At 33.8% G+C, this 25,457-nt stretch overlaps 1 protein-coding gene across 2 annotated transcripts; it reads right to left on the bottom strand.

Moving 5' to 3' along the window:
• Nucleotides 1-5,104: 5,104 nt before the first annotated feature.
• Nucleotides 5,105-21,262, bottom strand: LOC111412334 (ABC transporter C family member 12-like). 2 transcript variants are annotated; one of them, XM_023043222.1, is made up of 30 exons: nt 21,196-21,262; nt 21,073-21,116; nt 20,621-20,662; nt 20,176-20,519; nt 18,487-18,665; nt 18,324-18,363; nt 17,040-17,193; nt 16,685-16,799; nt 16,513-16,593; nt 16,373-16,397; nt 15,724-15,780; nt 15,143-15,208; nt 14,509-14,583; nt 14,314-14,421; nt 13,549-13,683; nt 13,211-13,317; nt 13,023-13,116; nt 12,757-12,924; nt 12,213-12,353; nt 11,566-11,766; nt 11,277-11,375; nt 11,024-11,176; nt 9,809-10,194; nt 9,348-9,528; nt 8,538-8,861; nt 7,179-7,935; nt 6,894-7,015; nt 6,456-6,701; nt 5,871-6,297; nt 5,105-5,553 (listed from the first exon to the last, which is right to left on the bottom strand). In XM_023043222.1, exons 4-30 carry the CDS (start codon nt 20,506-20,508, stop codon nt 5,453-5,455), a joined length of 4,875 nt encoding a protein of 1,624 aa, XP_022898990.1. In that variant the 5' UTR covers nt 20,509-20,519; nt 20,621-20,662; nt 21,073-21,116; nt 21,196-21,262; the 3' UTR covers nt 5,105-5,452. The 2 variants fall into 2 exon arrangements, with proteins under 2 accessions (XP_022898990.1, XP_022898991.1); XM_023043223.1 differs by lacking the exons at nt 17,040-17,193; nt 20,176-20,519; nt 20,621-20,662; nt 21,073-21,116; nt 21,196-21,262 and having other exon boundaries at nt 18,487-18,562.
• Between the last annotated feature and the right edge of the window lie 4,195 nt (nt 21,263-25,457).

Genomic DNA, 25,457 nt, shown 5'->3' with positions numbered 1-25,457 from the left:
AGATGTAAGAAATACAAACAAAAATAGCAACATCAAATGACTGACAATCAAAACAACCCTATTCCTACGTAGCCAATTAAACAAATGGTCGTGAGAGATCAGCAGCAAGAACGAGGGGAAATAAATGAAGGAGATTTATCAGTTTCAATGTTCTTGATGCCTGTAGCAGCGTCCATGCGTTCCAATATAGTGTATCCAATTTTTTGGGATGAACAATTTTTAGATAAGGACAGATTGAATCAATTTGATAATTAATACTCTAAATTCTACGGGCTATCTCACGAGAATCCAAAAACACATACCTCCAGATTTGTTAAGAATTGTCAGAATTGTCATGCTTCAGGGGTTAATAAAGATGCTATCAAGTTACAGTTAGTTCCATTTACGTTGCGAGATGCTACATTAGAGTGGTTAGATGTCGAACCTCGTGGAAGCATTACTACATGGAGATTATTGACTATAAAGTTTTGTAGCAAATTCTTTCCACCGGCTAAGGTAGCAAAAATCAGATTGAAAATTTATACCTTCCAATAGAGAAATGGGGAGAGCTATCACGAGACATGAAACAAGTTCAAGGAGCTAATGAGGAAGTGTCCAAATCATGGGATCACCATTGAAAATCAAGTACAGTATTTCTATACCGGACTTTCTCCATTGTCAAAATTTCAAGTAGATTCCTTTGCTGGCTGATTGATCATAGGAAAATCAGTGCAGCAATGCATATATTTGTTTGAATTAATTGCCACTACACATTCAATGTTATCGTCAAAAAGAGTGGTATCACCGAAAGCAACTGGAATGTATGGATCAGACATCACAACTCCACTAATGCACAAATTGCTGCTTTGACAAAGCAGGTAGAATTACTTGTAAAATTGCAAACACATACACCAAATGCAGTGATGTCCAGTTTAGTTTGTAAGAATTGTGGGAGAAGTCACGTTACAGAAAATTGATTGATGCTTACTTCTTCGGAGGAATAAGTAAATTTTATTCAAAATGGTTCCCATAATTTCAACACATAAGTGAATAATTTCCAACAAGAGTGAAGACCAAGTTTGGGGGAGATGATTTATTAAGATGTACAGAACACAGAAAAAGTATTCCAACATATTGATATTAATTTTCAAAATCAACAAGTATCTATCAAGAAGTTGGAAACGTAGATTGAACAAATAGCTCAACAACTTCCAATGCATCCATAGGGATCATTGCCAAGCAATACAATGACAAATTTTAAGAAGCGGATGATAGCAATAAGAGTAGTGGAAAATGATCTGCCTCAGGCCCCCGTAAATATTAAAGCATATGTACCCCCACTTCCATTTTTCCAAAGACTTCAAAAGAAGTCAATAGAGCAGAATATTTATGCTATAACTACAAAGGATGAGATACATTCGCTAGAGATTATTGCAAAAAGATCATAAAGAAAAGATGAACGGGAAAAATTTGATAAAGCTACAATAGAAGGAAAATTTGTACAATTCTCAATTGAAAATGAAAAAAGTATAGAAACATCTACTACCAAGGCACCGAGTCCAGTCAAAGCTTACGTCCCTCCCATTCCCTTTCCTCAAAGACTCAAGAAGAATAAACAAGATACTAATTATGAAAATTTTCTCGGTGCTCTAAAGAAGCTCTAGATCAATCTTCCATTGGTTGATGTAGTATTACAAATTTCAAGCTACGCGAAATTTTTTAAAGAGATGTTGACAGAAAAGAAAGCTTTGGAAGTTTCAAACTGTGGCATTAACTGAGGAATGTAGTGCAAGAGTGCAGAACAAACTACCTCCCAAATTGAGAGATCCAAGGAGTTTTACTTTATCAATTTCAAAAGGAAATTTCTGTTCTATTAATGCATTGTGTGACATAGTTGCTAGTATAAATCTAATGTCATATTCCATTTACAGGAAATTGGGACTGGGTAAAGTCAAATCAACATCAATAACGCTACAACTAGCTGATAAAATAATTTCAAGGTCACGTGGCAAGGTTGGGGATGTACTCATAAATGTAGAAAATTTCATATTTCTTGTGGACTTCATTGTTTTGGACATATTAGAAGATTGAGACATCCCAGTTATATTCAATTGGTCATTCCTAGCAACGGGATGAACCCTGATTAACATGGAGAAGGGTAAGCTAATATTGATGGAAGATAAGTAAAAAATATTCAATATTTACACCCAATATGAGCAACCTCCCAACATTAGAAGTTGTTGTAGAGTTGATGAAGAAGAGTCACTTGATCAATGAGGCTATCAGGAAAAAATCAAATTTTGGTGGATTTCTTAGTAGGGATGCAAATGAAAATATCAGAAACTAGAGAGCAAAGAAAGGGTGCATAAATGAGAATTGTACAACGTGCAAGTATGACATAATTTGGTTCGAGCCACCATAATCAATCGTGACAACAAGTCAAGCTAATGACTTTAGAGAAGCGTTTCTTGGAAAACAACTCAAGCTCTATCATTTTCTTTATTATTACTACTTAGTTTTTAGTTTTAGGATTGTTTAATTTATAGTTATAACATTCATTGGTGTGTTGTTTGTAGGAAGATTCTCAAGTACATGCCAACAATGTAATTATCCAGCTAACCAGGATCCATCTCACTAAGGCAATGGTGATGACACCAACTGGTGATTTTGGGGAAGTTTATACCTCCTTTGAATTTATTTCCACAATGGGGACAATGTATGTTTTAAGTTTGGGGGGTGAATCATTTAGATTAATTGCTATTGTCTTTTGTTTAGTAGTTTTGTTTGTGTGATTGGGTGATATTGTTGAATTTCGTGTGAATTTATTAAAAAAAAAAATTTGCATGCTTGTGTGAGTTAGATGGTTTTGTCAGCTATGATGAATATATTTAAGAGCATGTATTAGTTTGTGGACTGTGGAGGATTTATATGCTTAAATTGAGTTTTTATCGATCTATTTCAAGCAATACAATTTTTATGCACGATTATTAAGTTTAGCGTTGTACAAGAACAAGAGGGTTCATATGCATAGGACCTCTTAACCTATGATTCATAAAATTTCCTTAACCATATACATAATAATTTGAGGCGTTATAACCGATGAAAGAAATAATTTAAGACCGTGGTAATTCCATGCATGTAAAAAGATCGTGTGGAGTTTCTTTGACTTTCTAGTATAAGATTGGTAATGATCAAATGCTAGGAATCTAATCCCTATAAATTTTCCTTCTATTTTATAGAAAAGAAGAATTGCTTATTCATCTATGCCTCAAGTCTGCACCTTTTTTACCCGAGTTATTAAGTTCGTAGGGGTATCTTGAAACATGGTACCAATTGGTATCCAAAAATCGAGGAGATACTGACTCGGCACTCGCTGTAAGGGCCGAGAAGAGGACAAAAGGGTGAAGTGATAGCCGAAAAAATTGTATACAAGTGCGTAAAAGAACTGATCTTGAGGGCCTAGATAACTAGTGTGTCTGAATCACTTAGTATAAACTAGATTGTTGAAACATTTATAACTTGGGAGAATCTTCATATGAATGAATTGTTGAAGTCACTAGTTGAACTAAACCAAATTAGAGCGGAGTGAAAAATTGATAAGATTAAATTTTAGAATTATGCTATTGTGAGAGAATAAAAGAAAACAAGTTTAGGGGTGTGTGAATCTCACAAGCGAAGAAGTGAAATAATTGATCACCGAGACTTGGAAAGTGAATCAACTTGTGAATGTACGACATTGCACTTGATTCTTCAACACACATACACACACAAAATTGTTTTGCATTGAAAAAGTGGAAGGTTAGTTGTTGCATTGCGATCTTGAAACCATTCATGATTGTCATTAATGTTATCAATCCCTACCCAAAAGGCAAGCCATTTGAATGAATCACTGTTTATGTCCTTAGTTATTTTCTTTTTTCTTGTATTTGTTCGAGGATTTGCAAACTCTTAAGTTTGGGGATATTTGACGAGTGTGTTTTACTCACGCGTTTATGTTATTTTTAACTTGATTGTAAGCTATATTTTAAGAGTATTGAACGTTTTTAATGTGTTTATTAGTGTTGTTTTATATGAATGTTGAGATGGTGAAAGATTCGAAAAAGTTCATCTAATAAAGCTATTGACATGGATTGAGAACAAATTGTGAATAAAGGGGCAAAAGAGGCAAAGCAAAATAATTGGACGAGTGGCGTTGCGACGGCGAGGAGTCACGAAAGGAGGAAGAAACAGAGACTTGGCACCCCGACGCCTCTTAGCGTCGCGGCGCCATCCCTCCGGCATTGCGGCGCCACCTTCTGATACTAATTAGGGCGCAGTTTGGCCTGTTTTGAAGTCTATGAAAATCCTACTTTTGACACAAGCGTGAAGGCACCTATAAATACAATTTTTTTCACACTTTTGAGCGGATTCCACACATTGAGAGACAAGAACACAAATTGAGAGTTAGAGATCAAACTCAAGAGGAGAAAATATAATGATTCAAGGGTTAGAGATCAAAATTTGGAACGAGAAAAAGAAATTGGCACAAGATTCATCCACTCCTTCACATCTAAATTCAAAACCCGGTGATGGACTTCACTATTGTTATTTGTTTTTCTTCCTTTATTATGAATAACTAAATTTCTTGATAGGGCAATTTAAGATTCTTGTTCTTTATTAGTTTATGTGTTGATTTTATTATGAGTGTAACACATTGAATTACTTGATCACTAATTTGATAATTCTGTGAATCTTTTACCAGTCAAGAGGTGAGTTTAGGATTTTAGGATTTAGACTATATAATAAAATTTGGTAAATTAGTATAATGTATAGAGATACTTATACTAATTAATGCGATCATAAGTAAATTCCTAGAACCAGTATTTTGTTTAACTAAGCTTGATTCGCATAGAAATATGAAATTGAATTAGTTAAATAGGCCCAATGAGAACTCGAAATAGGTAAATTGAATCAATAAGTGAATTCGACTGAACACTACATTAGATATGAATCTTCACTTAAAATGTAAAGGTGATTATATTTGTTTATTATTTAATCTCTAAACCAATCTTTGTGCACATCCACGTACTATTACGCATTTAAATTAAAACTCAAAACATACAAATTTTTATTTGCTTCTATGGAATTGTAGTTAGAAAGAAAGTAGATTAAGTTTTAAAATATAGTTCTTGTGGAAACGACAATTTGTCTCATAGATCCGTTACAACAATAGGACATTAACTTTTGATGCCCAGATTTGAAGTACAAAAAGCATGGAATGACGTTGTAAATTTCGAGGGCAGACACAACTTCTTCTACCCTAACCGAGAGACGGTCCAGTGCATCTACAGGTTGCCAAACTGCTGGCAGTGCCAAATTATTTCGGGCTCTTAACTATTTCCTTCCTAGGAAATCCTTGACTGTCAGAATCTGGTTTTAGGACTTGAATATCATGAATCTTGGTTGGAATGACTTAAAGTCTCTCGAGCAGATATCAGCTACTTACAACATTATCCCAAGTTTCTGATGAATCTTCATAACCATCTTCTAGCCGGTAGAACCCATTCCGGGCCAATCTGCTCATCTCTGCAAGACCTGAAAGGAGACCAATATGGATCAGCTAAAGAAATTCACAAACGTGCTTTCTGTTTTTATAATAATTACGAGAAAGCACACTCTGTTCTTAGAGTTGAAGAAGCTCAGAGCAAGAATAAGTTCTCTTCTACTTGGACTATATAACACAAAAATTTGAAAATATGATTAAATTCAATCTAGTCCATATCTAGATAACTTCAGAAAAAGAAGCCAGTATTTGAGGATGTTTGGAGGAGTAAAAGAAGCATTGCATCGAGTCTTTATTTATGAATGGAAGAAATGCAAGACGATATTCGTGTAGAAAATTTAAATATCACCTTCAATGACTCTGTAGAGAGCTGACCACCAATTGTCTCTTGGAACATTGACATGATGTAGAGTCTCGTTGATCACACAGTCATGTCTACCCTCCAAAACTTCGGACAAAGTTACTATTGCATCCTTTGTTTTGTTGAAGATATTGTTCCCCTCTTCAAACTCTAATACTTGAAGGTCCTTTACTGAAGAAGTAATATTGACTGCAAGAGCAAACTGTGTAGCGGCATTCCATTGCGAAGATAATCGCCATCTCATTTGCTCATTGATATGCATACCCCCTCCATTTTTGAACTTATTCTCTTCGATATTTCTTAATACTAAACTGCGCAAGTACTGAGCATTTGCAGTCCCTGTACTCTGAACCATTTTATAGAAAGCACCTCCTTCCTTTTGAAGAAGTTTTTCTGGAGTATCATATTCAACAACCTGCAAAAGAAAGATTATGAACTCACACTTACAAACAGAAATATTAAATTCTCATCAGTTTTCGATTGTTGATTCTAGCATTTGGATTCAAACTTTGTTAACCAAACAGAGATTTCAAGTGGAGAAGGGAAGTAAACCACAATGTTACGGTGACATACCTGACCAGCATCAAGAACTAGAATCTGGTCACTGTCGATGATAGTATTTATTCGGTGAGCAATGATCAGCATCGTGCAAGATTTGAATTCTTCTCGAATGGTTTTCTGTATAAGAGCATCAGTTCTAAAGTCAACAGCTGCTGTTGCTTCATCAAGAACGAGGATCTTTGATCTTCGTAGTAATGCTCGAGCTAGACTTAACAGCTGCCTCTGTCCAACACTGAAGTTCTCACCTCCTTCTAAAACCTTGAAACAGCCAAGAAAAAAAAAATTCAGCAATCAAAAGCTTTTGAGTTTTATGCTACATTTACTTTTCCAAATACGAGAAGTGGAAATGACAAACTAACTAATTATTTGGATCATCCTGGCATATTTTATAACATAACAATTATAATCCCCTGATCAAACTGGTTGACGTAAGAGAATTTATTGTTTTACCTCAGCATCCAAACCGAAGGCATTCCTTTTGATGACATCCTTTAAATGTGCCCTCTCCAAAGCCTCCCAGAGATCAGGATCATTGTGTTCACAGAAAGGATCAAGATTAAACCGAACACTTCCTATATACACAACGCATAAAGCATTGTTGAGCATAGTTTTCTTTGAACACTTTTGCGGGACATAATTTCACAGTACTTCACTTAAAGCAATTATATTCAGGATGTCTACGAACAAAAAATTGACAAACATAAAAAATATGATATTATAACAAGCCATATGTACCTGAGAAAAGAACTGGAGATTGTGGTATGATACCAAGAACCTTACGTAGATCCGTCAATCCAAACTTCGCAATGTCACAATTATCAACCAAAATTCTTCCTCTTTCAAGCTCCACAATCCGGAACAATGCATTAAGCATGCTAGATTTACCTGCACCAGTTCGTCCAACTATGCCAATCTTCTGCCTTGGGGATATAGTGAAGGACAGGCCCCGCAGGACAGGAGGAAGTCCAGGTCTGTAACGCATAAAAACATCTTCAAATTTGATCAATCCAGACAAAGGCCATCCCGGGGGTGGACGGCTGCCCTCAATGACATCTGGAGCCTCAGAGTGTAAGTCCAGGTACGTGCCCACACGTTCAACAGCATTTAGACTATTTTCTGCTCTGCTTGCTTGTCTAAGGACGTTACTTAGCAAATTTGTGATATTCAATGAATAACTTAGGAGCAGGCCCATGGTAGATGCAATTGCAACCTGATTTTCCGCTCTTTCATTTTGCATTACAGCAAACGTTGCTATCAACCAAATCATGATGCCTCCTAATGTTTCCAGCCTTATGGTAAGCCAGCGATTTGAACTTATGTTAGCTAAAGTAAACCTCACATTATTGTCCATAGATTTCCCATTAACATTTGCCATCCTATCGTATGCTTTATACGCACGAATTGTCGACAAACCATTCAGTGCTTCTCCAAACTGGGCATATACGGGAGACATGGTAATGGAATTCAGACGTTTTACTTCACGGGATGTGCTCTGTAATTGATTTGTTTGTGAGTATATGATCAACAATCAAACATTGAAACATATCATGTCAAAAACAATTGAGTTATTACTAAGCCAAAGAAAATCGTGCTAATCTCTGCATTTAACAGGACATGTATGGATAAAAGGAACTATGAAAACAATTCCCTGCTTGCCTTCCATAATGGTAATCAGCTAAAGAGAAAAATTAGAAGATACATGGATGAGGAACAGATGTTAGACACACATAGAAACCGAACATGTAGGCTAATTTTCTAGGGTGCCGAAACTTGAAGAATTTATCATTATTCGAACTACATATATTCACTTTCTTTCTAACCAACATCATTAACAGTTTCCTCAAGGTCAAACACCATAATTCTAATTACAACCCTTGTCTTTTTTCCTTGGCTATAAAGGTATTTCATACATCCATATGCACTAATCTTTTACTTTATGGAATATTGTCAGCTCAAAATCCATACTATCACTTGTTTTTGTTCTTAAAGCTAAATTCTAATCATAAATCCTGCAATAAAAACTTGTACTGACAAACACATGCACAGAGAGAGAGAGAGAGAGAGAGAGAGAGAGAGAGAGAGAGTTTGAAGAACCTGATAATAGAGATAGGCTGCATGAAATAAGATGAGAAGGGGCATTATGCCCCAGAGAGATATAGTGCTCACGAGACCTATGAGCACAAAAGTTGAAAGCAGCTGCCACATTTGGCTTAGAAACGCATTAACAAGGTTGGCAACATTGCGGTCAACATCACCAAGATCCTTGGAAAATCTATTGATGATTCGTCCAGTTGGATTGGTTTGGAAAAATATCATTGGAGCTTTGAGTATGGAATGTAACATTGAATCGTGAAGTCGTTTTGCAGCACTAAGGCTTGACATGATCAACCAAAAGGAGTTTACCAATGTCACTATCACCTGCATATATGACTCTTAAGATGAGACGGAAATGAATGAAAAATAGACATCATGAAATATTATTATAGATGAAAGAACAACAATATTAACAGAAGAGAAACATATATGTAGAGAATCAGAAGCCTACATGTATGGACTAAAAGAGTGAAATTTTCCAGACCCTCTGAATATCTCTCTACAGCTAAAATTAACAATCATGGCATGCCAGTAGAAAGTTTATAGCATAACTATCGGACATAATAACACATCTTACATATGTACAAATACTATCTTTACCTTCCATCCAGTAAAAATCTTAAAAAATTCCATAACTAAAATAATAAAGAAGATCTCAATCCTTTTCATCAAGTAAAAATGGTAAAAACTAAAAAAGGAAAGACAGACAAGGTTTCACAGTTACGAAGGATATTAACATAAAATTTTCAAATGAAATAACAATTTACAGTAATGTGGGGTTTTCAAGCCAGCAATCATCAGGAAGCATACCTGCCCGGAGGACAAAATTGCATAAACCAGAATATAGAAACCAGGTCCATAACTCCTTGAAGTGCTCTTTTTCGTCCAGACACTCAACCATGTGCTACTTGAAACTCGCAGAACTTCAGTCAATATGTAACACAAAAACAATATTATTACAACCCATGAGCCTCCTAAAGCACTTGTGTACCTGAACAAAGCGGAAAACCAAAAGCATGAATCCAATGCAGTATCATGGGGATTCTATTTAATATGTCATGCTATGAAAAATATAGGATTAGTTTAAAATGACCAAAATAGTCCATGGACGATCTACCAATCTCTGTAAAATGTCATAGAATCAAAGTTTGGACAAGTTCAATGGTAATTGAAAGTGGACACTAGATTTTGTATCCCATCTCAGTATCCCAACTCCAGAGAAGTATTGGTGGCCTATATTATTAGATTTGAGACATAATTTTGGTTATGACCTCATCAAAACGTTCCAACTGACAATGCCGGTCTCTCTCTCTTCCTGCTTGATGAGAACAGATTTGCCTTCTTTCCTTTTATTTGTCAGGATTGCATCACTTGGCAAATCATATAGCACACTATTAGAAGGAAATTGTGAATGTCCAATGGCAAGATTCTTCCCATCTCCATTTTCATGTATATGGTCTTCCATTTTCCCCATATTCTCCATTAGGTCCTTAAAAAGCGTACCATTTTTTGAAAGCTCCTCAAAGGTGCCCTCCTCTTTTACCATACCTTCAGAGACCAGAATTATTCTATCAACTTGAGGTAGAAAATGTAGCTGATTTGTGACAAGCACTCTTGTTTTTCCTTGCAATTCTTCTCTAATGCAATTGTTAAAAACCTGGACATATATAGTAGGAAATTCAGACGAGAATCTAAATATTTACAATGGATTATAGGGGAATAGGCAATATGAAGCATACAAAAGTTCTCCTACATAATATAAAACTAAGTTCAAATTCTTGGTTGAGCATAAACCAAAATTTATTAAGCATAAAAAACATCTACATAGATGTAGGCTTTAGATAAGTTTTCATTAGGTAAATTTCTGGAAGTTAATGGTTAGGATTTTTACCTATAATATGTCCCATCAATGTACGATATATCCATTCATTAAAAAATAGCTTAAAAGTGTAACTAGGAAGTAGAATTGTAGAAACATACGCGTACTATTATTATCACGTAGTCCACAGATTTGAGCTCTCAGAAGTTACAAAAACCAACGTAGAAATACGGTAAAAGATGTTATCCCAGGATATAAGAAGCATGCTTAGTTAACCATAAAATGTTCATATATAAAGAAAATAAGTAAGTTTTGAAATTTATAAATTTTTATTTGTCAATAAGTTGAAAATAAGTAGTTACTTACTTTGACATAGAACCAAGAGTTACTTTTGAAATAAGTACTGTTTTACTTAAAGACTAAAGCCCCTATCAGAACATGTTTGATAACAACAATATAGCCAAACACGCTAAAGGCCAACAACAATGGCTATCAGTTATCAGGAGGTATCTATCCTACCTTTCTTTGCACAATTACTTTCAACATGAATTTAATTTCTTCTCGGTAATACTGTAAGGGCATAAGTAGTTTTTTTTTTGGATAAGTAATCAAATATTTTATTAATCATGGAATAAGGGTATAAGTAGTTTTAACATTCAGTAAGTACCTGCTGGCCAACATGAGCATCTAGAGCACTTAGTGGGTCATCAAATATATAAACATCAGAGTCGGAGTACACAGCCCTCGCTATGGAAACCCTTTGCTTTTGTCCTCCACTAATATTAACTCCCCTTTCACCAATCTCAGTTAGGTCATGACCCTGGAATTGAACCAGAAGTCTAGTCACAGATATGATAGAATAAAGAATGTAGTAAAAGTCAATTGCGTAGAACATGAATATATGACATTCCAACTCTTACAGGAAGTAATTCAAGGTCATGGTGTAATGCAGTGACACCTATGACTTTCCAATATCGTTCTGCATCAAAGCAAGATCCAAATAATATGTTTTCACGTACCTGTGGACAGCCTTTGAGAGTAAGACATTCACAATCAAAAATCAATTGCTAAAATTCACAATGTTTAAAATCATTGAGTTTCCATATGCTTGTGAGTGTTAAAATTATGAATGACAGAACTGTGAAGGTGAACTTTTAACAACTAATTTAGTAATGGGCATATTTAAAGAATATGGACACATAAGCTCACCGTTGCATTAAAAATCCAAGAAATTTGAGGAACATAAGCAACAGTTCCTCTAATGACAACGGTTGCATCTCTCAGAGGAGGCAGCTCACCAAGCATTGCCGATATTAAGGATGTTTTTCCTTCTCCAGTACCACCTACTACTGCAATTAGGCTGCCAACCGGGATATCCAGGTTTATATTCGATAATGTGGGCCTTGCAGCCTGTAAACGAGCAATTCAGAGACTTTGAACTGTGCATAATATATCAATTTCAAGAATATCTTTTAAGTCATCAAGTGATGGGGAAGGGGAAGGGAAGATGAAACAATAGAAATAGTGCAAACAGAACAACAAACTCTCCACATCTATGTTAAATGTCCAGGAAGCAGAATGGTTTGTAAAATTAAGACGTAAGGCCATGCCTCCCCCACTATGTACTTATGGGTTATTAATCTACAGGTAGGGGATGAAGCCATACCCCCTGCATTGCTAGGAGCTTAAAAACTCTTGCACCAGCACAAGTGGATTTATAGGGAAAAAAGAACACATTCCACATCAAAAATCTATTTTATCACATTCCACATCAAAAATCTATTTTATTCTTCTCACACTGAATAATAATTATTTGAAATTGATACCCAGGCATGCAAAAATGTACAAAAGAGGACCTTAGAATCCCATGAAAAATTTCCGCCCCTGATTGATATGGCTGGAAGTCTTGGTTCAAGAGGTGGATTAGGTAGAAGAATTCTCTCTTCAGAAAGTAACAATTCTTCCAACCGTTGTAACGATACATTTGCATTCACAACCTGCAAGCATTGACAAGCTATAAGCGATGAGAATTAAGATTATTATGATGCACCTGTACATACTATTTAACCCTTTAATTAGGCCCAGATGGGTTCGCCGACCACATTAAACCAGACTGGACTGAATACAACCAGTTCCAGTTTGCTTTGCTCCAGTCTGGTTTTTTCTTTAAAGAAAATAAAAAGGTTTCCCATGAAAAGAACTGCATTGTTTCCAGTTATGTCTTTTCCTGCTGAACCTGAACCAAAACGGTGCCCAGCTCTAGATGAAAGTAGAGTATGTTTATAAAGTAATATTAAATATATTCAGGGTAAACAATTTTTCTGAACATGTCAAATCAGGATGAATAATGGCATCCAAAATTTAAATATACCCGTAAGCTGAAAGAAATAAAGAATGAACCTGAGTAATCAAGTTGGGAAGCAAGTTCAGGGGAAACCGTAGAACAGCAAATAAAGAAAGAGATGTAAAAGCTCTTGCAGGTGTCAAATCTCCACCAAGGAATGAAAACATCCCAAATGAAACCACTGTTACGATAACTGGAATGCTGTTTAGAATGAAACTGTTGCACTGTAAAGGCATACAAGAAATATACACACAATAAGTTGTTGCCTGACTAACTAATTTATTTTAGAGCAATGGAACTCAATGATCACAATTTGTTATACCGCTGAGAGTAACTGGGCTTTCTTGAACCACAACAATTCATCATCCCTCACACTTTGCACTTTTGACTGGAAACTTTTTTCCCATGCATAGTATCTGTTGTTGATTGAGAACAAAGTCAGAATTATTAATATTAACCACTCATGAGGTGAATTAAACCATAGGATAATCTAGCAAATTTGATAGATACTTTACGCTATCCATAGCGGCCAAAATTTCATTCGTCAAACCAACTCTCTTGTCAGTATATATCAATCCCTCCTTGGATAGTTTCCGCATCTTGCTCACAATAAGTGTCTGTTTGAAAAGATAAACTAACACTGTCATAGCATTGGTTATAAAAATATGATTACCTACAGAACAGCATAGATTCTAGCCTTCTAACCAAGCAGTTTCAAAGATTCCATAAAACAGGCAAAATGAGAAAAAAGCATAAAAGCAGAACAAGTATTTACCAGGTGTATGCCAGTAACTCAGAAACAAAAAATATATAAGGAGCCAAGAAAAAGAAAAAAAAAATTCACTTACTTGGACTGGAAACATGAGAACTAACATAATGGAACCAAGAAGTGAAGCCACACCCAATTGCTGGTATAGAAGAACCATGGCCATGATTATTCGGAATGGGGCTGACCATAAACCATGTAGTTGTTGGCATATTTGCTAGGCAATTCAAGGACAAAATTGTTGAATTAATAGCTGCTTTGCTAATCTTAAGAACTAAAACTTGAGCTTTCCAAAGGTAGATAAGTACTATATCTACATTTAAAAGCATGTGTAAGGAAGTATTTATAAATAGTTTAAATTATAAATAGATATAAATGACTGATGGATATATGTGTAGTACATGTGGGTTCCTTGAAATGTGCGGATAAAAGTGGCTTGAGTGTTTATAAACAGTTTACAAATAAGAACCAAACACATGCTATCTAGTTGTGTGTCAGGAAGATTTTAACTAGACTTGCATGAAATGGTATTGAAATGAACATGGTGAAAAATATTTGTGTGAACATTGAACTGAAGAGAAAACATACGAAACAAGAAAAATGTAGTCTTTTTAGGTCCACACTCCATTGATGCCAGAACAAGGTCAGTACAATGTAATGTAATGGTTCTTCAAATCATACTATGAAACCAGTGATTGTTTAAATACGACACAGATGACATTCAGAGCAATAAGTTTATAAAAGAAACTAAAAATTTCAGTTTTATCTCTGTTTCAATTTTGGCATTATGTCTGTCAATTTCAATATAGTACAACTAAATGCAGAGTAAGTTTACCCTCATGTATACCTGAAGTGCATTAGCATCTGTTGTCATCATATTTGTTATTTTTCCAGAAGGGAACTGCTTGCGACTCTCATGTGTTAGCCACAAGGACTTGCGAAATATAGCAGCCACCTAAATGTAACAAAAAATTAAATTTGTCACAGTGTAAACATAGAGGCAGAAAAGTAGACTATCATCATTCACCACTAGGGAAATTACCAGAGTTGATCTTAGCCTGAAACCAACACGCATGACATTCTGAAAGTACTGAGCCTCGCAAAGCACTCCCAATGACTGATAGAAAGTTTGATATTAAAAATACAAGCAGAAACTGAAATTGCTAACAGGTCAACATTCAGACCTTGGTTTTAAATAGCATATAGAAGAATGCTCAGACAAGCACATGTTTGAATCATCTATTAATAGTTGTTTTCAAAAAAAATTTAGATTTCTCACATCATAGAAAACAATATACCAGGAAGAAATTATATAAAAGTTGTTACAAATATGTCTTTTCTCATAGGTGTTTAATACGTGATATAGATAGTTCCTTTCTAATGGTATTTCTGCAATTCTCTCAAAACAATTCTCAAGCTTGAACACATTTTAGCATTAATCAATCTATCAAGCTTGAATTGAATTCAGTTCAGTAACTTAATAATTATTTAGAAAAATCACCACTTGAGTTCAGCTTCATTTATGCAAGAATTCCTAAGCTCGTTCAAATTTCAAGACAACCCTTTGCTGAACTCGACTTATCTAATCCCCTAGTAATCCCAGGGAAGGGAAAATAATTTAATAAACACTTTTTCTGTGTAAAAGAAAAAGAAGTATGCTATGCCTCGAACCATACCACTGCAACAAAAATTGAAAATGCATAGACATAACCAAACCAAGCTGGATCGCTGCATTCCAGAGACTGCAAGCAATATTATGTTAATTAGAAAAGAAATACAACAATATAGCAATAGATTATCTACAGAAAGAGATAAAAAGAAACAAGCAGTTTAAAAGAAGAACACAGATCACATCACTCCTGTTATAGGTTATACACCAAGTTAGAATTAGTTAACTTTATGCTAGTAAAAAGGGCAGATGAGAAAGCTCTATATCAATATTCCATGAATAGGCCATAAGAATACAAGAAAACAATATAAATGGGGATTGCACATGTGATGGATGCATTAGAAGTCCAATATTTGATTTTTTATCTCGTCTGTCTCTTTTCCACCCACATCATTCAGATTTTATGCAGCAGCAAATTCGGCGGGTAGATTTCTGACTAAAAATTGCCATAAGAAAAATTTGATGTATGGCATAAAGCATATAGAACTTCGGCTGCAAAAAAATTAATTTATAGATCATATCTGAAATAGAGTTGCAATACAACATGGGATGCTTCACTCCAGTAAAGCATTTCAAGATTAGAAATACCTGTAAAAGATGGTTCAATAAAACGGGTCCTGCAAGCTGGGAAAGGTCATTTCCAATCTGTAGGTGAACCGAAATAATTTATGTAAGTTCCAATAATAATTTAAAAGACCCCCAAAGGGCAAGAAAGCATGGGGGTGCATAAAAGAACTGTCACTATTTTGGTCATGTAGAGTCCATTGTTTTTATCAATTTTTTTTTCTTTTCTTTTCTTTTCTTTTTTTTTTTTTTTTTTTTTTTCATTCAAAGAAACCATGTCTCCATGCTGAATTTCTAACTTCTATACAAAACAAAACTATGCCATTAATAGCAATGCGCTTGAAGCATACTGAGACGAATAGTGTATTTAAAGTAGGGCACTACTTAGTCATTTCTTAAAACCTAGTCTATACAAATTTAAAGTAACGAATGAAAAACCATTACCGAACACAACTCAACTAACGGCGCACCAAAACCTGACTAACCCACATATTCACAGTGCAAAATTAAACTAATTATGAACATAGTCCATAGACAAAATTGATTGCCTAAATATGGATATATAGGAAATTTCAGATTTATCTAAACAGTATTAAAAAATTCCATGGAAAAAATAGCTCATTGCTTATTCAAATAGTTGACACTAATGAGAAGTTCTGGAAACTACTCATACTTTGAAGAAGCCTCCGAACCAGAACCTGCAAAAGAAAAACGAAGAAGTCACAGAATGGAAATCGCCAACTACATGATGGAGCAGCATTCTAAAAATATCATTCAGTTGTTTCTTAAGCTCAAAAAAGAATAAATCTATACCTGCCTCCAAGGGAACTATTTAAAGCACGTAAAAGCCAAGGCTTTGATCTTTGAGCTTCTTCCGCCCAAGAATTCCGGAATCTAAAACATCCACACCAAATGTAATGTCATAAAACATTGAAATTTCAAAATATGTACAAATGAACTGAAAAAGAAAAGACCAAATACAAACTTTCTACTTAATGTCTCGGTCTGATCCCAGGAGTCCAACTTCCAGACATCCTTTTCAGTAATGGGTCTTTTGTAGCCTTGACGCATAAGGGGAGTCATCCATCCAAAGTAAATCCCTATCACAGGGAAAAGGCACCGAGTTATCAAAAAGAGTAGCAGTGGCATTACACACTATGTTGTTTTGATTTTATATTAGGTTACAACAGTAGAAATATTCATCTGACTGTAACATTAGTTTCCATTAAAGATGTAGCAATATCTTGCAAGTTCTTTACTATGCAATAAACAAGAGATAGATCTTTACCAGATTTATATATTCTCAATAGAAAATGACAGAAATTATAAAATCTACTTACTGGAAAATATATTGGCGTATCTCTCTGGACAAACATGATCTCCTAGAGGTTTTTTATCTTTGCTTCCATCAAGAGACTCGGTTGAAAGCAGCATGTAGCCCGGATAAGGATCCAAATGAGGAACATAAAAAAGAAGAAGGGCTCCAAACAGAAGCTGCATTTGACCAATTTTTCAGACATGCAACTCGTGGATAAAGATGGTTATGCAACAGTTTTTGGAGTCACTACTTTTATGTTAAACCAAGATCTGGGCATCTTGTGTTCAACAATAAAAAACTTGGCATCTTGCTCCATACTATGATGCTCGGACTCGGGTACGGGTATCAAGTACGTATCTAAGTGTCGGATCTTTTATTTTTTAAAATATAGGATACGTGAAAATGGATAAAAAAGAGTCCAAATTTCGGATAAGGGTACGTGAATACGTCTTTCAAACTTCAATTTTTTTACTAATCCAAGATGTCATTTGAATAGACCAAAATCAATTATTTACAAAGAATGAATGGATATTGAATAAGGAGTTAAGACGAATAAAATAAAATTTTGGAGTTAAGTTTTCAATTATAGACATTACTAAATGTCAGATAAAATAGCAAATAATGGACTTGATTGCAATTTGGACTTAGCGGCGAACTAAGTAGCACTATATGGAACCCATTTTCATTTTATATCAACAAAATCCTAAACCACTGATACAGAGAAAAAAAGAAGGAAAAAAAAGAAGAAAATGGAAAGAGAAAAGAAAGAAGAAGAAAAAGAAGGGAAAATTTAGCGCCGCTACCTTTCTCTATCTTCTTGGTGGTGACGTTAGGTGTATAGAGAGCGGAAACAGAAAAGAAGAAAAGAAAAAGAAAAAAGGAAAGAAGAAGCAAATACGACGAAGTTTCAATTGAAACTTTGAAGACCGACAAATATCCTATACCCATACTAATGTCATGTCATGTCCGACACGGGTACTCCGACTATTTCGAAGAGTCCGAGCATCACAAGCTCCATATAGCCATAATTACTCATATTTCAGCATATATGGCGAACATTAGCTGTTAGTTATGTTCATTCAGACCAAGTCTTGTATCTATGCACTTCTACATGACCACATATTCACGTTAACACATACTCATAATTTCCCTATTGAAGCAAAATAATATTGTCTGGCTATATTTTATACATCTATCAAAGTATATCAATTTCCAGTACGCATATTAATATAGAGGTTTACATTCATAATGCCTATCTAAACAAAAGTTATGGATTTCAGATCTAGACAAAGAGATACTGCTTTACCTGGAAGAAAATTGAACTGATGTACAAATAGAGGATAGACCTACAAAAATTAAGAAGATAACATGTGATACCCCGAAACATCAGTTATATCAAAGTCTGATGATTGCAGTACACTAACAGAGACTATGACTGAGTTAGTGATTTGAAATAGAAAAAACCTAACCTGTCATAGAAATCTTTCAGCGGAAGTATGAAACCGAAAATTACAGTATCTCCCACCAAAACGTAGATTATCCCGAACCTGACATACCATCGCAGTTCTTTGACATAGGCTTTAGATTCAACAGCAAGCATGACAACAATAGAGCCCCATGCAAGAGCTTCAATGCCCAGATTAACCATCTGTAGAACAAGAAAAATTAACTGATTTAACAAACAAAGTTGCAACCAACCTCGTCAAATAGTTGTCAAAAAATTAAAATTGTTACTTGAATGTGCCGATATAGTTCCAAGCTATGATACTCGGACTCGGGCACGGTTATTGGGTACGGAAACGTACCTAAGTGTCGGATATTTTATTTTCTAAAATGAGATATACGGGAACATAGTTAGAAAGAGTCTTAAGTTTTGGACACGAGTACATGGGTACGTCTTTCAAGTTTTAATTTTTTTACTAACCCAATATGTTATTTTGAATAGACCAAAATCAATTGTTCACTAAGAAGGAAATGAGTATTGAATAAGAGGTTTAGACGAAAAAAATAGAATTTTGGAGTTTAGTTTTCAATTATGAGAAGTTAATTATTAAATGTTATATAAAATAGAAAAATGAAAGACTTGATTACAATTTGGATTTAGTGGAGCACTAAATAACATTATATGGAACTCATTTTCATTTTCTACAATAAAACCATACACTACTAATACAGAGAGGGGAAAAAAGGGGGGGAAAAGAAGAAGGAAAGGGAAAGAAAAATAAAAGAAATAGGAGAAGGGAACACCAAGTGCCGTCACCTTTCTCTATCCCCTTGGAGGCGGCGCAACGTTTACATAAAGCAAAAAGGCAAAAGAAAAGGAAAGGAAAAGAAGAAGAAGAAATAAGAAAAAGAAGCAAAAAATGATGATGTGTTCGGTTGAAATTTGAAGAATCCGACACATATCTTATATCCATACCCGTGTCATGTCGTGTCGTGTCGTGTCTGACATGGGTACTCAGACTATTTCAAAGAGTCCGAGCATCAGAGGTTCCAAGAACCAAAGATCTCTATAATGATGACATTTGGTTTCTAGTTTCTCCACGTTCCAATTTATTTCCCAACTAGGAGAGAGCAGACAGGGGGTTGGAATGTCCGAAGGTATATTCAGGTCCAAGTAAATATAAAATCCAAAAGATTGATATTATACTCCCTTCCAAGTCTTAGTTTTGATCTGCTACTCATCAGACTATGAAAGCATATGATTTCACTACAGGAAGTAATCATAAATATTTATAAGTAAATTTCTTAATTTCTATGTTAAGTCCTTGAAGATAATTGTGACAGACCATGTCAAAACGGCAAGAAAACAAGGATCGGATCGAATCATTCTACTCAATGAAATATATACTTCGACCTCCCAAAGTGATAAATTGGACATATAAGGTCATAAACGAATCAAGTCGTCAGATATTATACTCGAGAAGTATAAAATGTTCATTACTTTTGCCAGGTGTCTATTATTCCTTAATTGAAAGAAATGATAGTGAAGGCAAAGAGTTACAACTACTTTCTAAAATCAGACATTCTAAACGAGCCAGTACACAACTAAAAACAAAGCACAAATATCATATGAAGATTGCATATTTGACCTAAGCATAAATAGTAATACAAAGAGAATCTGAATGCATAAGCCATCAAAAGATTAGATAGCACACCTCAAAGGGAGCAAGACCTGTCTCTGCATCAATATTAAAGATTGAAATGCCCATAATCAATTTGAACAAGGGCTCGGCAGCACAATAACTGGCTAACAAGGCCAATATATAATTGTAACGATTTGTTCTCAAGCAAAATCGCCGCACTTTGGGGCTTATCTTGATGAGCCATATTCTACATAAGCATAATCCCAGAATAAGCAAAAGAGACACATTGCCCACAACAGATTCAATGGCACAAGGTGTATATGAACCAAAAGCACTGTGTGTTTCACGCTCCCAAATCCCATATTGTACTGGCCGGCAAAACCAAACTAAAGGCTCAAAACCCATTGTTCAGACACCTACCAACAAAAATTTGGTCAGTAAAATTAAACTTAATCTTCTTACAAATTTATATCTTGGAACCTTTAATTAAGTTGACATCAGTTCAACAGTTCATCACCTCACTTATTCCACCAATGTGGGTTTCTTGCACAATGTGTACCTGCAATTAAAACCACAAAAATTAACTACAAAAATTGCAGAATGGTAACTTCACAATCTTTAGACTCTCACAGTAGATTAATGAGTTTAATTATTACAAGTTTATACACCCTACGTTAAGCCGAGAGACGTTATCACTGACCATCTATATGAAAATGCTATGATAAGTTGGACCTTAGAATAGGGCCTTATGAATATTGTAACGATTGTGATCCTCAGTACAGATTTTCTAATAACAGTAGGCATAAGAACAGACTACTATAATTATGAAATGGGTAAAAATGGAGAAGCCCAATAGTACAGTCATTTCTAAATATTAACAAGAAATCAGAGGCAATCAGAATCTTGTAATAGTAATACAATCCAATTCAAGAAAAGAGGATTGAGATACTCAGGGATCAGGAGAAGTACCTCTCTGCTTGTGGAACTTCGGTTTTTTTGCATGAGAAGTGAACCTAACATATATATTATATATATAAAATAAGCAATCATATGAGAAATCAAGAAACCAACGACAAGACAGAAAATGGTCACATTTGCAAGCGTCATGGCTTACGACTCGAGAGTTGAACCCGAAACTTGCTTCTTCGCCAGAGAGAGACTGGTATATTATAGTCCAAAATAAACGAAAAAGAGGTATTCATAGGGGGTGTGTCTAGATTTGATTCTCCAATAATTGACTCTTACGGCAATAGAAAATGACTGGCTTTCGACTTTCTATTTTAGTAGAGGAAATGCATTAACGTCATTCACAAAAATTAGCAGAAAACTCTACTAATTTTTTGGTGGTTATATTCACGAGTTCTGTTTACTAATTTTAATTATGTCAATCTTTGTTTTACTATTATAATAATTATATCTTTAACTTTTTCTATGAATTCTTATCCAACTTACTCTTGATAATAATTTATGTCAAAATATACTTGATATATTTTGAACAAAAATTTTGAGTGTACAAAATTTTAAGTTTACAGACTGTGTACAGAGTTTCACAAACGGTGGACCCCACATGAATATTTTATTTTCAAAAAAATCACCCACCCTCCTTAATGTGTGTATTCTGTACAACATCTGTACACTTAAATTTCCGTACATGTAGACTAACTCTATTTTGAAATGAGCGAAAAATGTTTTGGTGCACTTCTATATTTATTTTTTTAAAATTTATTTTTTAAAAAGTATATAGAGGCAATAAGCAATTTCATAATTTATGCTCGTCTGACAGACATTTTAGACAAAAATCACTATAAAAACAATATGTATTAATTAATGAACGTTAATAATAGAATGCAATAAAAGAAGTTGAAGACATAAAAGTGACAATCTATGAAAACAAGGGGACCTTACTTAGAATTAAAATATGGTGCCAAAAAATAAAAAATTATGGTTTGTGGTTAGAATTATCTGAATTATTTTATATACCTAGGGATGTCTACATGCTAAGCCCTCACATGCATTTTCAAGCTTGCACTAAATTTTCTATTGTTGTTTTTATTTTTAAACTTAAATAATAGTCAAAACTAGTATCGCTAAAAACAAATAAAATAAATAAATAATTAAATGAGACAATAAATGAAAATATTTTAATTCAAACTGCTATTATTTACCCCCGCTTCCCTAAAATTTTTCCATCCCTATCTTTAACCAACTCGATAAGTTATTGTCACTACTATTTTTGTTGTTACATTGCTTTTCATTTGCACTAAAAATCTCAATATTTGCTCGTTATCATACTAATGTTTATAACTCTTTTATCATTCTTATCGTCAATCTTTTATTATTAGCACGTCTGATTCATATTTACTATTTTCGTCTAAAAAATTCATAGGATGTCATAAAAATGCTTGGCCCTTGTTTATTTAGTTGAATATTAAATTTCAGTAGATTTCGATAAAAGTTGATAAAATGTGCGATTGGAACGTTGATAAAAATCGTAAATCCAATTAAACACGTGGTTGAAAATAAATTTAAAAATTGAGTGTCAAATAGGGATTTAGCTGCCGTATCTTATATATGAAAAAATACAATTATGAAGGTTCAACATAATATTAATAACTCATTTCAATGTCCCGTTATATAAAATATTTGGATAGTAAATACTAAAATATCATAAATAGAAGTGGGCGCAATCTAGTTTGATTCAATTTCGAAAGAAATCGAACCGAATTGAGTATCAATGAGAATTTTTTAAATAAAACTAATGGTTCAATATCCAACTATGAAATCAAATTGGAACTGAACCAACTGATTTTGATCTCGATTCGATATTTATATTGAAAATTTATAAAAATAAAAGTATGAAACTACTTTTCATATTTAAAATAGATAAAATAAAATATGAAATAACTTGTTATTCTTGTAATCTAATAATAATTAAAAAAAAGAAAAAGAAAAAATGTAAAAAATCCAACTTCAAAGCTCAAGATTAATTGATAGAGATGGGAAGCACGACAAACTATTAAAAATCATCATAAACTTTAAAATTTGGATCTAAAATTAATTATTAAGAAAAACCATACAACAATATATAAATACATGTAGTATTTATAACCTAATCTATCTTCAATAATTCTCAAGGAAAAGATCATGAATCTTGATGGTCAGTCACTTTGGAAATAACAAAAAATTTGAATTTTTACAAATAATTGAGCTAAAAATTTAATTTTTCCTACTGAGGTTTTATTAAAGTAATGAACTTTTAAAGTATTTATAAAATTATTTATATTTGAATTTTGATTACCCATTAGGCTTTGCTATAAAAGCAAAAAAGAAACATGTTCAAATATCTGGTGTATCTTGGTGCAATGCACTAGCAAATGGAGAAATTCGGGAAAATCAAATTCACTATATTAAGGCAACATCAAGAGTCAGATTCGAACCGACCGGTTCTCAATGCATGTCCCAAAACTAACCCATTTAATAGAGGAACCGAAGCCAGTTGGCTAGTTCTACCTAGTTCTTGTTTGGTTTCATCGGTTCTGAAAAAAAAATGTCCATAGTTAATCATAAATAACTAAATATGTTAATCAATGAAAGATTAAATATACGAATGCAACAAAAAAGGCAAGGACGAAATCGCCACAACAAGTAAAGATTTGAGAATTTTAGTGCAATTAAATAAAATTCTGATATCAATATAACTATCATAACCAATGTTTTAAAACCCAGCCTAGGCATCAACTGGGTAAAGAGAAAGGGTCGAGAGTCAAAAAGGTTTAGCTAAGGTCGAACATGGGGTCAAATCGAAGGTGAAAAATAAACATTTAAATTTTATTTTCACAACAATATGGAATTAGATTTTTACACCATCAATTTGAAATAAATACAAATATGTCAAATGTATGTTTTTAATATAAATTTTAATAGTTTTTAATTTTTTAGATCACTTAAAAACTTATTTCAGTGTTACTAAATAATTTATAAGATTAAAAAAAATATTTAGCAATCTATAGAAATTGAGTAATTTAATTTTGTAGTCATGCACTATGTGGCCTAAATAATATTGAAAAAGTGTGCTTTATTGAAATTTGTCAATCCCACATTGAAAGTGTATTGGAAGTGTGTGTTATTAAATTTTGTCAATCCCAAATTAGAAGTTTATCAATTGTGGGATTCAAGAAATGGCTATAAAAGAGCTCCATAAGTAAAAAAGTGGGCAAATGGGTTTCCATCTCTAAGGTGGCCTTATTTATTATATAATAATTTTTTTTTAAAAATGTTTTGGAAACTGGTCCAAAAACGGTAACTCCTGATTTTCGGTTTAATTGATAGGTTTTCCAGTTATTTGACCGATTATTAATTAACTGATTTTGGTCTGGTTCTCCATTTTATCGGTGGAACCTATTAGTTCAATCCGATTTTATAAACATTGATCATAACCAATTTCATTTCTAAAGTAAAAGTAAATATATATACTTCTCTTTTTACCCTTCTGGTTTAAGGATATTAAAAAAAAAAAAAAAACATATTATTGAGTTTAGTAAATATCATTTTTATCTTTCTGGACTCAAGGAATATTTCGTAAGGGGTATTGAATGTGGTGCAAAGTGCTAGATTTAATTCATTATACATTTTCCTAATAAAATAATGGTGGATAAATGTCATCCATGGTCATTGATTTTTCACCAAAATCTTAATTAAGTTAATAAGCTTTAATTTATTTCAATTGAGTAACGAAAAGATTATTTGACAGACACGTCAGAAAATAGTGTTGCATCAAATCCTTCAAAAGGTTAAAACTGAACCGAAGAGTTGAAAAGCGAAAATGATTTGAATTTGTTGGGAAAAAAACTCAAATCTACAAAACTACCAATTGAAGCTCACCTTATAAAGGAAAAAAAGGATGAACAGAATGTCCGAAAAAAAAGAACTAGCCAAGCTTCTTCACAAGCGAAGAAAGGGAGACTAGACAGCAAGAAATAAGGATCGTCGACGACTTCCCTGCGTTAAGCACATGAATCAATAAAGGAAGAAGTAAATGAACCATGATCCCATATGATGTGACAGTGTGAACAAAGGCCAAGACCAGAACAGTAGTTTACGAGGTTAAAAAAAAAAAAAACCGATCATTATAAATAAATTTCGTCTATTTTGAATACAAATGAATCAGAATTTGCACAAAATTTTGCTCCATTTGTTTTCAAAATAAACGGGCCATAACTTTTTTATTGACATTCAATCTAATAATCATGGGTTTGAGAAATTTGGGGATTGGAGAGTATGAATCATCCAAACTCAAAATTGTTTTTATTTTTCATTTTTTGTCAGATGTTAACATTGTTGGTGACTAAATTGTA

This window comes from Olea europaea, chromosome 16 (genome assembly GCF_002742605.1).
Source record: "Olea europaea var. sylvestris chromosome 16, O_europaea_v1, whole genome shotgun sequence".
In the NCBI taxonomy this organism is placed as follows: domain Eukaryota; kingdom Viridiplantae; phylum Streptophyta; class Magnoliopsida; order Lamiales; family Oleaceae; genus Olea; species Olea europaea.
This window is presented reverse-complemented; position numbering and strand designations above follow the sequence as displayed.